Genomic DNA, 13,732 nt, shown 5'->3' with positions numbered 1-13,732 from the left:
GGAGGTCCAGGCTGCACTGAGCCGAGATTGTGCCCCTGCACTCCAGCCTGGGCAGCAGAGTGAGACCCTGTCTCAAAAAAAAAAAAAAAAAAAAAAACCATGGGGAAGCCAGGCATGGTGGTTTATGCCTGTAATCCTGGCACTTTGGGAGGCCAAGGCAGGAGGATTGCTTGAGTTCAGGAGTTTGAGACCAGCCTGTGCAACATAACAAGACCCCCATCTGTACAAAATATTTACAAATTAGCTGAGCACAGTGGCACATACCTGTAGTCCAGGCTACTTGGGAGGCAGACGAAGGAGGATTGCTCGAGCCCAGGAGTTCAAGGTTGCAGTGAGCTGTGATTGCACCACTGCACTCCAGCTGGGCAACAGAGCAAGGTTCTGTCTGAAACAAAAACAGAAGGACACTTTTGATGACTTAGAGGTCAGCCTGTCAGCTGGACCCCCGACAGAGGACCTCAGCTCAGAGGGGTTTGCAGGCTGTATCCCATGCATGATATTCCGCCCGAAATGCGGGTGCATATTTCCCTCTGTTTTCATCAATAAGAGCAGATTAGGTAGGGATTTCCAGTAGATTGATGTATCTACCAAGCAAAAAGGCCTAGTGAGGAAAAGCCCAGGTTAGAAGGTACAGCTGCCAGCAGGAGGCAGGACACAGAGTGAGCCGTTTGACAATGCTCCCTTTTCTCTTCTGTAAAATGAGGACTTCTGTCCTGACTACCATGCCAAGTTGTGAAAAGATTGAAAACACATGAAATAGATGTTAATTTATTAGGGAAAGATAGTCTTGCTATATAAATGCAAAGTGGTACTGGTACCAAAATGATGTTCAGAACTAAATGTGGTGGTGGTGTTTCATTCAATACTGAGGAGGAAATTCTTGGCTTGGTCAGGAATGGTGGGACCTGTGAGTTGGGATTTGTAAATGGCCCTTGAAACCGGGCGCAGTGGCTCACGCTTGTAATCCCAGCACTTTGGGAGGCCGAGGCGGGCGGATCACGAAGTCAGGAGATCGAGACCATCCTGGCTAACGCAGTGAAACTCCATCTCTACTAAAAATACAAAAAATTAGCCAGGTGTGGTGGCAGGCACCTGTAGTCCCAGCTACTCTGGAGGCTGAAGTAGGAGAATGGCGTGAACCCAGGAGGCAGATCTTGCAGTGAGCGGAGATCGCACCACTGCACTCCAGCCTGGGCCAGAGAGTGAGACTGTCTCAAAAAAAAAAAAAAAGAAAGAAAAAGAAAGAAAAGAAAATGGCCCTCGAACAATTCTCGCAGCCTTTGCCTGGGGCCAGGCCCGGTGCTGTTTGCAGTATGGCTGGCTGTGATATGGACTTGTGTGGAATGTGCCTTACCAGGCACCATGGTGCCCAGGAAGGAACGTGTAGAATCCCCAGCCCTGGGGTGTGTCCACTTTGCCTGCTGGCTCCAGCTGATGAAACGCATGCATGCACACACACACACATGCACGAACACAGTCACATCCGTGTGTGGGAGGCAGCATGGGAGAGCCTTGGACTTGGTGTCCAGGGCCCTGCATCCAGACTCAGATTCCACCTTCCTGTCTGTGCCCTTGATCAAGTCCCTTCTGCATTCTTAGTCCAGTTTCTGCCTCCATGAAATGGGAGGCCCGCTTTCTGGGTTGAGTCTTTGGACGCCACAGTCCTCAGCTCAAATCACCTGTTTTCTGCCTTTGCTTTGCTCTGTGGGAGTAAATTCCTGTCTGTATGTCCTGCTGGAAAACGCCACCCTTAGGTTGCTGGGGTCCCAGTGTCTTTAGGGCCCTCCACATTGAACTGGCATCAGGGAGAGAATTGGTGGCTGGGCAGGACGTGGGGTTCATCCCTGAGAGCAGTATGTGAAACTGGAGTCTGACTGGACCACCCTGGGCATCCTCCTGCCATCTTCGGATTTCTGTTTTATTTGCATAATCCATCCACATTTCTTGCATTTTAAGGACTTAAGATCATGTAACAGTGTCGTTCTGTGTTGTATTCACTTCGTATTGATTATTTTAATTCCTTTTTTCCCTAATACCCATAAATCTTCTCCCTCTGTGGAGGGCAGCCACTTTGAGCATATTTAGAAGGCAACTTGATCCCAGGCAGCTTGTCCGACTTCATTGCTGCCTCCTTCGTGAACTTGTTTAGATCCTGTGTGGAGCAGATGATTAAGTTAGGTTTGTTTGGGGGTGTGGGGGCAAAGGAGCTTGACTGTCTCTGCGGGCATATTGCTTTAGTTTTTTGACCTTATGACAAAATAGTTTGATGGAGATTTACGTTATTTCCTGGCCATTTTTGCTATTAGAGGTTGATATACACTCTTTGGCAAGACCTCTCTGATCTAGAAAACTCCATCATCAGCATGGTTTGTGTAATAGCTGAGAAACACAATTCAGCTTTATTAGAAAAAAATGTAAATGATGTATCGGCCCGGTGCGGGGGCTCACACCTGTAATCCCAATGTGTCCAGAGTTCATTCCTTTTGGTGGGTTCTTGGTCTCACTGACTTCAACAATGAAGCTGTGGACCTTCACGTTGAGTGTTACCTTAAAGGTGGTGCGGACCCAGAGTGAGCAGCAGCAAGATTTATTGTGGAGAGCAAAAGAACAAAGCTTCCACAGTGTGGAAGGGGACCCAGGCAGGTTGCTGCTGCTGGCTGGGGTGGCCAGCTTTTATTCCCTTATTTGTCCCTGCCCACGTCCTGCTGATTGGACCATTTTGCAGAGTGCCGGTTGGTCCATTTTACAGAGTGCTGATTAGTGCACTTACAATACTCTAGCTAGCCACAGAGCGCTGATTGGTGCTTTTTACAGAGAGCTGATTGGTGCATTTACAATCCTCTAGCTAGCCACAGAGCGCTGATTGGTGCATTTTTACAGAGTGCCAATTGGTACATTTATAATCTTTTGTAAGACAGAAAAGTTCTCCAAGTCCCCACCCAACCCAGGAAGTCCAGCTGGCTTCACCTCTCACCAACACTTTGGGAGGCTGAGGTGGGTGGATCATCTGAGGTCAGGAGTTTGAGACCAGCCTGACCAACATGGTGAAACCCCATCTCTACTAAAAATACAAAAATTAGCCAGGCCTGGTGGCAGGCACCTGTAATCCCAGCTACTTGGGAGGCTGAAGCAGGAGAATCGCTTGAACCTGGGAGGCGGGGGTTGCAGTGAGCCGAGATTGCACCACTGCACTCCAGCCTGAGCAACAAGCTCAAGACTCCGTTTCTAAATAAATAAATAAAAATAATATATCAAGAGCCTGGGCAACATGGTGAAATCCCATCTCTACGAAAAAAAAAAAAAAAAATTAACTGGGCATGGTGGCGTGCTCCTCCTACTTGGGAGGCTGAGGCAAGAGGAATGCTTGAACCCTGGAGGTGGAGGTTGCAGTAAGCCAGGATCATGCCAGCCTGGCTCCAGCCTCCAAGATGCACTCCAGCCTGGGTGACAGAGAGAGACCCAATCTGAATAATATATCAAGGAAGGCATATAACCATAAAAATATTTTTAAATGCCAAAATGTTTTCATAAAGATGTAAGTGTGCATCACTTGATTATTTTTAAAGGATGTTGGGGTTGCCCTGGCTAATAACCGTAGCCAGCAAAGTCACCCGTGGTTATGACTTCAGTCTGTTCTGCGGAAGTGATTCTGATGTCATAAAACTGCCTGGACTTGGCTGAGAGGATGATGGGGCAGAAGAAGGGTTGTTTAAGCCATATGTTTGTTGTGCGTAGTGGCAGGAAGGGGCAATTTACCGTCTGCAGAAATGGGCTGCTGTTGCAATTGGAGAACGTGGGAATTGTCTTGTAAGGAGAAAAGGGACAAAGGCTGGTTAATCAGGTCTGGGAAAGCGCTGTGATAATGAAACTGAAACCCTGGAGAAGAAGAGTGGTCTTGGCAATCGGGATAGAAGGCACAGAGGGATTCAGAGGTAAAACAGCTGTTTGTCTTGAAGTGAGTATCCGTCGGAGGGCTGTTTCACCCCCTCACGTCAGCATAATCACTCACAAACAAGGTTTCAGAATTAAAGACTACTGTTTATATGGGGAGAACAGGCTCTGAGTTCCATTTGAGGTAAAGTGATTCTGTGGGAACTGTCATGAGTGCCATGCTGGGTTCATCAGTTATAAAACAGGTGAATTTCACATTGCCTCATATCACCTCTTTTGGTGGAATTTTCAGTTAGTAAAGAGTTCCTTTTGAGATTGCAGTTGACAGAAATTTCTTATGTTACCCTCATGGCCAGATAAATATAAACATGAAAATAATTCCGCCTGGGTGGTGGTGAATGTGTTAACATGTGGTCATCACTACACAGTGTCTGCATGTATCAAATCAGCACAGTGTACACCTGGAACATGTGCAGTCTCTATTTGTCAGTTAAATGTTTTACTTTTTTTTTTAAAGAAGATTTGAAACCAAAAAATAAAGAATTTAGAATGGTACATTCTTGGCTGAATAAACAACTGATTCTACTTAACGACTACAAATACATCATTTCCTACCTGGTAAGAAGTTTCTCATTGTGGGAGAAAGGCTCTAACTCACGCTGAGAATTTCTGAGTGATGTCAGTGAAGACGTGTTTATCACATTCATAGTTGACCCAAGGCGGAAGGTTCTAAAAGAACCCAGTGAACAAGAATGAAGGGATTAAACTACAAAATAAGAGTTAACAGGGAGAAATGTGCTAGCTACGAAAGGGGGGAATCAGGGAAAACGGTCATCTTTCATTGACTTGGTTTAATATTAGCAATTTTGTGGGTTGGGGGTGGGTAAAAATGGTTGATTTATCCGCAAAGTAATTTAATTTGGGTGCCTGTAATGTGCCAGACACTTTAGGAATGTGAACATTCGGCAGAGACTAAAACAGACAACCTAATCCCGCTATGAAGCTTAATGATCTGGTTGACGGACAGAGAAGCTGCAGTAAATGCAATAGATAAATTATATATTAAGACTGGGCGCGGTGGCTCATGCCTGTAATCCCAGCACTTGGGCAGGCCGAGGCGGGCAGATCATCTAGGTCAGGAGTTCAAGACCAGCCTGGCCAACATGGCAAAACCGTGTCTCTACTAAAAATACAAAAATTAGCCGGGCTTGGTGACATGCTTCTGTAGTCACAGCTATTTGGGAGGCTAAGGCAGGAGAATCACTTGAACCTGGGAGGCAGAGGTTGCAGTGAGCTGAGATCGCACCACTGCACTCCAGCCTGGGCAACAGAGCGAGATTCCGTCTCAAAAAAAAAAAAAAAATTAGAAGGAGAGAGAAATGATGTGGGGGTTACTTAAAGCGAAGGAAGTGGGGAAGGCTGCAGTTTTTTTGTTTTGATTTTGTTTTTGAGACGGAGTCTCTCTCTATTGCCCAGGCTGGAGTGCAGTGGCGCAATCTCGGCTCACTGCAAGCTCCGCCTCCCGGGTTCACGCCATTCTCCTGCCGCAGCCTCCCGAGTAGCTGGGACTACAGACGCCGGCCACCATGCCCAGCTAATTTTTGTATTTTTAGTAGAGACGGAGTTTCGCCTTGTCAGCCAGGATGGTTTCGATCTCCTGACCTTGTGATCCGCCTGCCTCGGCCTCCCAAAGTGCTGGGATTGCAGGCGTGAGCCACCGCGCCCAGCCTTGATATTGTTTTTGAGACAGAGTTTCACTCTTGTTGCCCTGGCTGGAGTGCAGTGGCACTGTCCTGGCTCAATGTAATCTCCACCTCCTGGATTCAAGCAATTCTCCTGCCTCAGCCTCCGAGTAGCTGGGACTACAGGTGCATGCCACCATGCCTGGCTAATGTTTTTGTGTTTTTAGTAGAGACGAGGTTTTACTATATTGGCCAGGCTGGTCTCCAACTCCTGACCTCAGGTGATCCACCTGCTTCGGCCTCCCAGAGTGCTGTGATTATAGGCGTGAGCCACCATGCCCAGCCCGCAGTTTTAATTAGAGTAGTCAGGCTTCACTGAAAAGGTGCCACTGGAGGAAGGATGGGAAGCAGATGACAAAGTTAGCCACGTGGCCATCTGGTGAAGACCGTTGCAGATAGAGGGCAGAGCCAACACAGAGGCCAAAATGGAGAGGTGAATCTGGTATGTTCAGGGAACAGCAAAGAGGCCAGCGTGTCTGGAACGATGAGGGAAGACGTTAGTAGGAGTTGAAGACATTCCGTTTCCCCAATGTGAAATAGGGACCAGGCTTAATGTGTGATGGTTCAAGAGACAAGAACCAATAGCAACAAGTCAGTGTTACTGGGAGATGATTTGGGGTTAATATAAGGAACATTGAGCAAGTTGGGCTGCTGGGGACTCATGGAAACTGCTTTGATCCACTGTCTAGTCATGAACACAATGTGATAAGGACCTCTGTCTTCCAACAGGTAGCAGTGGGTGGGATGGGTATGTAATTTAAATAAAAACCAAGTCTTACAGACTATTTGCAGAGCCAGTGCAGGACTAGACCCAGGGCCGGCAGGCATTGCCCCTATCTGGGCTGGATTAACTTGAATCAGGAATTATTGGGGCCATTGATGACATCTGGCCAGCAGGGCAGCAGTTGGCCTGTGAGTATTGATGTCATATGATTATGTTGGATCCTCCCAAGTGAGAAACAGCTGAGGTTTACGGACACAAGAACTCTACTAATTTAAAAATATGCCTATAAAGACCTTTCTATAAAGTAAGTTTTTAGGTAGCTTTTTGTTTGGAAGTCCTTAAGATATGGGGAATTTTTTTTTTCAATTTTTTTGTCAGAGTAATATGTGTACAAGGTTCAAAAGTCAGGTATTTACTAGACTTATAAAGAAAAGCCCTGCTGCTCCCCCCTTTCTACTCCTGACTCCTGTTCCCTTGAGGCAGCCACTCCCAGCTCTTCGAGCTGTTTCTTCTGACATGTTTACATGGTTCTCTCTTAGTTTCTTCAGTTTCCAGTCCACCCAGTGTAATTATAATTGGATTACATTAATATTCACTATATACATTGCTGTGACCATATAATTACTCAGTTGACCCAGATCATATACCAGGATTACCTAGCCTTTCTTAACACTTTTTCCTCTGTGATATTAGTAATTGTCTCTTTTGTTTCCTTTGATTAGTTTTCTATAAATCTATCACAAAGTCATCTCCAGACTCTCTGTCAGAGCCGAAACGTTCCTCCCAGTTTCATTAGACACTTTAGGTATTGTGTCGCTTATTCTGATCTCAGTGGCATCCCGGAGCCCTCAGTCACCAGATCCGGTCTGAAGCTGTCACTCAATTGCTGCAATCTCATGATCAAGCTGGAGCAGATGAGGAGTCTCGATGCACAGAGACAGTGGTTTCTTGAGATGGAACCTAGTCCTGGTGAAGATTCTGTGATCATTGTTGAAATGACAACACAGGATTTGAAACATGACATAAGTTAGTTGATAAAGCAGCAGCATGGTTTGAGAGGATTGACTCCAATTTTGAAAGAAGTTCTGAGCCCAGCAAGATTGCTCATGACTATAATCCCAGCACTTTGGGAGGTCGAGGCAGGCAGAACACCTGAGGTCAGGAGTTCAAGACCAGCTTGGCCAGCATGGTGAAACCTCATATCTACCAGTAATACAAAAATTAGCTGGGTGCGATGGCACACGCCTGTAATCCCAGCGACTTGGGAGGCTGGGGCAGGAGAATCACTTGAACCCAGGAGGCGGAGGTTGCAGTGAGCCGAGGTTGTGCCATTGCTCTCCAGCCTGAGCGACAAGAGTGAAACTCCATCTCAAAAAAAAAAAAAAAAAAAAAAAAACTTTTAAAATACTTAGTCAGGCACAGTGGCATGCGCCTGTAATTCCAGCTATTCAGGAGGCCAAGGAAGGGATGTCTCTTGAGTCCGAGAGTTCAGGGCAACAGTGAGCTGTGATCAAGCCACTGCACTCCATCCTGGGCAGCAAAGTAAGACCCTGTCTCTAAAAAAATAAAATAATCATTCAAATTATCATTTGTTGAAATATTTTTTAATGAACATTGGTTTTATTATATCAGAGAAACTATAAATAGTTTATTCAAAGGTAGTTGAAAAATAAAATATTGGGACAGGCGCGATGACTCAACACCTGTGATCCCAGCATTTTGAGAGGCTAAGGCAGGAGGATTGCTTCAGCCCAAGAGTTGAAGATCAGCCTGGGCAACATAGCGAGACTCAGTCTCTACAAAAAATACAAAAATTAGCCAGGTGTGGTGGCGTGTGCCTATAGTCCCAATTACTTGGGAGGCTGAGGGAGGAGAATCACTTGAGCCCAGGAGTTTGAGGCTGCAATGAGCTGTGTTTGCCACTGCACTACAGCTTGAGCAAGATTCTGTCTCTTAAAATAAAATTTTCTTAAGAAAACATCCACCTATGTATAGTTAAACAAATTTTTTAGATTATATTGATTCTGTGAACATTAAGAGTAGGAATCATCAGGCCAGGTGTGGTGGCTCACGCCTGTAATCCCAGCACTTTGGGAGGCTGAGGCGGGCAGATCATGAGGTCAGGAGATCGAGACCATCCTGGCTAACATGGTGAAACCCCGTCTCTACTAAAAATACAAAAAAAAAAAAAAAAAAAAAAATGAGCCGGGCGTGGTGGTGGGCACCTGTAGTCCCAGCTACTCAGGAGGCTGAGGCAGGAGAATGGCGTGAACCCAGGAGGCGGAGCTTGCAGTGAGCTGAGATCATGCCACTGCACTCCAGCCCAGGCGACAGAGCAAGGCTCCATCTCAAAAAGAGTAGGAATCATTATTTGGGCCATGTATCCACAGACTTTAGTCTGTTCACCAACCCTGTCAGTCTCCAGTATCAGTGTTCTGATTATGTGCTGTTGTATAATCATTTCCAAACTTGGTGGCTTCCAACAACAATTCCATACTGTCTCACAGTTCTGTGGATTGGCTGGGACTTGACTGTGATGGGATGGTGCTCACAGGGGTTGCAGTCAGATGGCAGCTGGGTCTCGTCCTCTGTAGGCTGGCTAGTTTGCACGTCAGCAGTGGCTTCTGCATTCATGTCTCACGCACCTCAGCAGAGGTGGCTGGCATCGCTGTCTCTAGGCAACCTCTCCCCAGGCCAGCTCAGGCTTCCTTGCCAACAGCAGTCTGTGGGGTAGTTGGACTTAATATGTATTAGCTAGTGTCCCCCAGATAGTGCATTTTAGAGACCTGGGCCAAGCTGCAAGGCTTCTTGTGAGCTGGTCTTGAAGTCAGCACCATCACATCCATGCATTCTGTTGGACAAAAGCAAGTCTGAGAGTTGCTTTTGTGAACCTGAGAGGTTCAGGATCAAGGAGAGGGCTCTGTACAAGGGCATGAGTACCCGCAGGCATGGTTCCTTAGGAGGCCTTTGATCTAACTTCCACAGTGTGTCACACTATTTTTTGAAGAGTGTATTTCCAGTGTCTTTTTCTTTCATAACATTGCCTACCATCTTTATGAAAGTTGCATTTATATTTAGCAAGTTTTATTTTACTTTGAGATAGGGTCTCATACTATCACCCAGGCTAGAGTGCAGTGATATAGTCACGGCTCACCGCAGCCTTGGCCTCCCGGGCTCAAGGAATCCTCCCACCTCAGTCTCCTAGGTGACTTGGGACCACAGGCGGATACCACCACCACTCCCAGCTAATCTTTTTTAGTTTTAGTTTTTTTGTGGAGACAGAGTCTCAACATGTTGCCTAGGCTGGTCTTGAACTCCTGGGCTCAAGCAATCCCTCCACCTCTGCCTCCCAAAGTACTGGGATTGCAGGAGTGAGCCACAGCACTCAGCCGAAATTTTTGACACATTTGGCCGGGCGCGGTGGCTCACGCTTGTAATCCCAGCACTTTGGGAGGCCGAGGCGGGCGGATCACGAGGTCAGGAGATCGAGACCACGGTGAAACCCCGTCTCTACTAAAAATACAAAAAATTAGCCGGGCGTGGTGGCGGGCGCCTGTAGTCCCAGCTACTCGGAGAGGCTGAGGCAGGAGAATGGCGTGAACCCAGGAGGCGGAGGTTGCAGTGAGCCGAGATCGTGCCACCGCACTCCAGCCTGGGTGACAGAGCGAGACTCCGTCTCAAAAAAAAAAAAAGAAAAGAAATTTTTGACACATTTAATTGATTCGTCTCTGTATATCATATTTTTAATTTAGAAAATATTCTCTCAATTCTAAATTTCTTCATATTAGAACATAAAAATATCTTGGCCCAAGTATTTTGACAGGTATTATCTTTTTAACTTTATTCACAACAGTTTTCTTTGACACATTTTTCTAAATCATATTTATTTATGATGTTTTGAATGTTTTATCAAATTTAGATGCTACAAAACTGTAGACCTTTTCAATTCCATTTCATTCTAGAACAGAATATAAATTTACCCAATTAAACATGACAGCTCCACCAAGATTCCTACCCAAAATAAAGGTACTCCAAAATGCCATTATGGAATTTCAAAATTATATCTCATAAACCGTTTGAACTCTTATTTATTTTGTATGTTTTTTCCCCCTAAAAAGATCAGCTTCAGATTATTTTTCATTACAAGCTTTATTTTCAGTGATTGTAATTTTTTTTTTTTTTTTTAGACAGAGTCTTGTTCTGTTGCCCACGCTGGAGTGCAGTGGCACAATCTTGGCTCACTGCAACCTCTACCTCACAAGTTGAAGTTTTTTGTTTTTTGTTTTTTAGTTTTAGTTTTTTTGTGGAGACAGAGTCTCAACATGTTGCCTAGGCTGGTCTTGAACTCCTGGGCTCAAGCAATCCCTCCACCTCAGCCTCCTGAGGAGCTGGGATTATAGATGCGCGCCACCACGCCGGGCTAATTTTTGTATTTTTAATAGAGATGGGGTTTCATCATGTTGGTCAGGCTGGTCTCGAACTCCTGACCTTGTGAGCCACCTGCCTCAGCCTCCTAAAGTGCTGGGATTACAGGCATGAGCCACCGCACCCGGCCTGTTCTTGTTTTTGAGACAGAGTCTTGCTCTGTCACCCATGCTGCAGTGCAGTGGCGCAATCTTGGCTCACTGCAACCTCCACCTTTCAGGTTCAAGCAGTTCTCCTGCCTCAGCCTCCAGAGTAGCTGGGATGTGTGCCTAGCTAATTTTTGTATTTTTAGTAGCAACAGGGTTTCACCACGTTGGCTAGGCTGGTCTCGAACTCCTGACCTCAGGTGATCCACCTCCCTCAGCCTCCCAAAGTGTTGGGATTACAGGTATTAGCCACCACACCTGGCCACAAATTGTTCATATACTGCCATGCAGTTTTTTTGATTATTCAGAATCATCGTCATGACAGGGATGTGTTCATGCTGTTACTCTGTGAATATAAAAAATTTGTAAATTTTGGCAACTACAACTTCATTTTCCATGGGTAGAATACCACAGCTTGTTTTGACACAATTATTCTTTATGTGTATCACTGCAACTAATTCTAAGGATGTTTCTTGTCCATGGGTTTCTTGATTTAATAAGAAAATTTTTTACCACAACACTATACTGCCTCCAAGTTGGTATTTGAAAAGATACTTTTGTCTTTGGCGTGTCATTGCTCTGCAGACATGCAGACTGGCTCTCCTGGTCAAATGATCTTTTCTAGCTCTGGACGTCTGTGGTGCTCTGCAGTTTGGTTCGGACTGTGACATTCATGCTTTGTGGGCTTCCTGGCGGAGTGTCCTACCTAAACCCAGTGAACCCTGAAGTCAAATGACTTGTTCAGTTAAAGCGAGCTGGCTGTTGAAGTGTAGCATTGTCTTTCATTCCACAAATACCACCCCTTCTGCTGACGGCTTGTTTTTCTGCCCCAGGGAACGATCAGCGTTGGAGTAGATGCCACTGACCTTTTTGATCGCTATGATGAGGAGTATGAAGATGTGTCCGGCAGTAGCTTTCCCCAGATTGAAATTAATAAAATGCACATATCCCAGTCCATTGAGGTAAAGCACACAACCACCTCTCCGAGTACAGCAAGGGCTCGAGTTAATGAGGCACAGCACACCAAGCAGCTGGAATGAGAGTCTGCCCAGGATTTTTCTCATCTTTATTTATGAAAGGATGCAATTAGCCACTTAAAAAAGAAAGCGCTTCAGTCCCAGCCGTGTGTTACCGCTGTGCTGGCATGTGAGCCAGCAGGAGTGTGGGCTGGGGCACTTGGCTCCCAAGGTCTTGGGCCTTTCCAGCAGAGGGTGTTAATGGTCTGGGAGAAGTAGAGGCCCAAGGTCATGGGGTTCTGGGAGAGAAAGCAGACCTCCATGGATCATTCTAACAACCAGTTTTAGTTTTAAGACAAATTCTGCTGGGTGCCGCAAGGCTATAGCAGCTCTCATCCTGAGCCGTGGGCACACGAAAATGTCACCATTCTGCCCACTATTTGGATGTGGCGAGGTCAGGCCATTCTCCTGAGCGTTTATAGTAGGTCTTTGTCTCCTCAGCACATTAATTTATTCGCCATTGCATCAGCCAACAACGTGGAGTCCTAACTTGGGGAAATTTGCCCCCTCTTGGAGCTCCCTGAGTCAGTTGATACAGAATACAGCCACGGGAAAGTCTTCAGTCTCCCCAGAACCCTGATGGCAAGCAAGGACAGGAGAGGCCCCAGGCGTACCACAGAGGGAAGGCACACAGTGAAGTCACTGTGCTATCTGATACCATTGGGACATGCAGCCCCATGTTTCCCCTGGTGTTGTGAAATGTGCCCATTAAAGCTTTTGCGAAATATATTACCCTCGTGGTCACATGCAGACCAAATAACAAAGCGAAAGAAAAGTGAAGCTGTTGTAGCAGTTCTGCATCCATGTGTGCTTCTGAACAGCGGAGTCGTCTGCACCTTTGGCCTTGGGCTCACAGTGCGTTCTTTAGGCTGCTGCCATTGGCACTTCGTGTTGTTTTGATTCATTCATTACCAGGAAATACCATTTTTAGGCACCCTTGACAGCGACAGACACAGCCATCCTCTCTGGAAGCCTCTCAACCCAGAATGGAAATGGAGGAGGTTCCATTAACTTTGCGCTCAGACGAGTAACTTCGGCAAAGGGATGGGGAGAGGTAAGAATGTCTATTGGCTGAGTTGTATTGTCCGTGCAAAGCCTTATTTCTGAACATTTACACTCTCAAAGCTCACGCTCAAACTCACCCCAGGGGCCCCTTTGTTGTGTAACACGGTACCAAGTGTCAAACTTCCATAAGTTGACTGGTCCTAAAAGAAAAATAGGTCTCTCATAAGCCTGGCCAACATGGTGAAACCCCGCCTCTACTAAAAATACAAAAATTAGCTGGGCGTGGTGGCACTTGCCGCCTGTAATCCCAGCTACTTGGGAGGCTGAGGCAGGAGAATCACATGAACCTGGGAGGCAGAGGTTGCAGTGAGTCAAGATCGTGCCGTTGCACTCCAGTCTGAGGGATAAGAGCAAAATTCCGTCTCAAAAAAAAAAAAAAAGATAAATAGGTCTCATATCTGAGAAGTCCTGTCAGTCTTCCTCACAGTTTAAAATTAGGATAGAAAAACAAGGTTTCCTATGAGATGCCAACTTCTAGAAATCCAGCCTCTGAAACTCAGTATGTTTGTTCCCTTTGAGCAGAAAGCCTGTGGGCTCTTTTTCCTGCACAATTCAGAAGGCAGGTGCTCTCTTCAGCGTGTTGGTTCACTGATTGGTGGCCATTTAACAGCCAGTTCTGCCGAGCAAATTGAGCTGCATCAAATTAACATTGAAGAGTTGCTTGAAAGTCACCCAGACTAGTAAACACGGCAGCCAGGCTCAGCTGTGACTTCCAAGGCTGTG

At 46.1% G+C, this 13,732-nt stretch overlaps 1 protein-coding gene across 1 annotated transcript in view; it reads left to right on the top strand.

Moving 5' to 3' along the window:
* DNAJC11 (DnaJ heat shock protein family (Hsp40) member C11) overlaps window positions 1-13,732 on the top strand; it is a 69,422-nt gene that overhangs the window by 37,652 nt on the left and 18,038 nt on the right. Inside the window, exons 5-6 of the mRNA XM_003274260.4 lie at window positions 11,762-11,890; window positions 12,876-12,998. Coding sequence (XP_003274308.1) covers window positions 11,762-11,890; window positions 12,876-12,998 — 252 coding nt within the window. The remainder of the gene's footprint in view (window positions 1-11,761; window positions 11,891-12,875; window positions 12,999-13,732) is intronic.

The sequence above is a fragment of the Nomascus leucogenys genome, chromosome 24, assembly GCF_006542625.1.
Source record: "Nomascus leucogenys isolate Asia chromosome 24, Asia_NLE_v1, whole genome shotgun sequence".
In the NCBI taxonomy this organism is placed as follows: domain Eukaryota; kingdom Metazoa; phylum Chordata; class Mammalia; order Primates; family Hylobatidae; genus Nomascus; species Nomascus leucogenys.
Note: the sequence above shows the minus strand (reverse complement) of the source record. Positions and strands in the feature narration are given on the sequence as shown.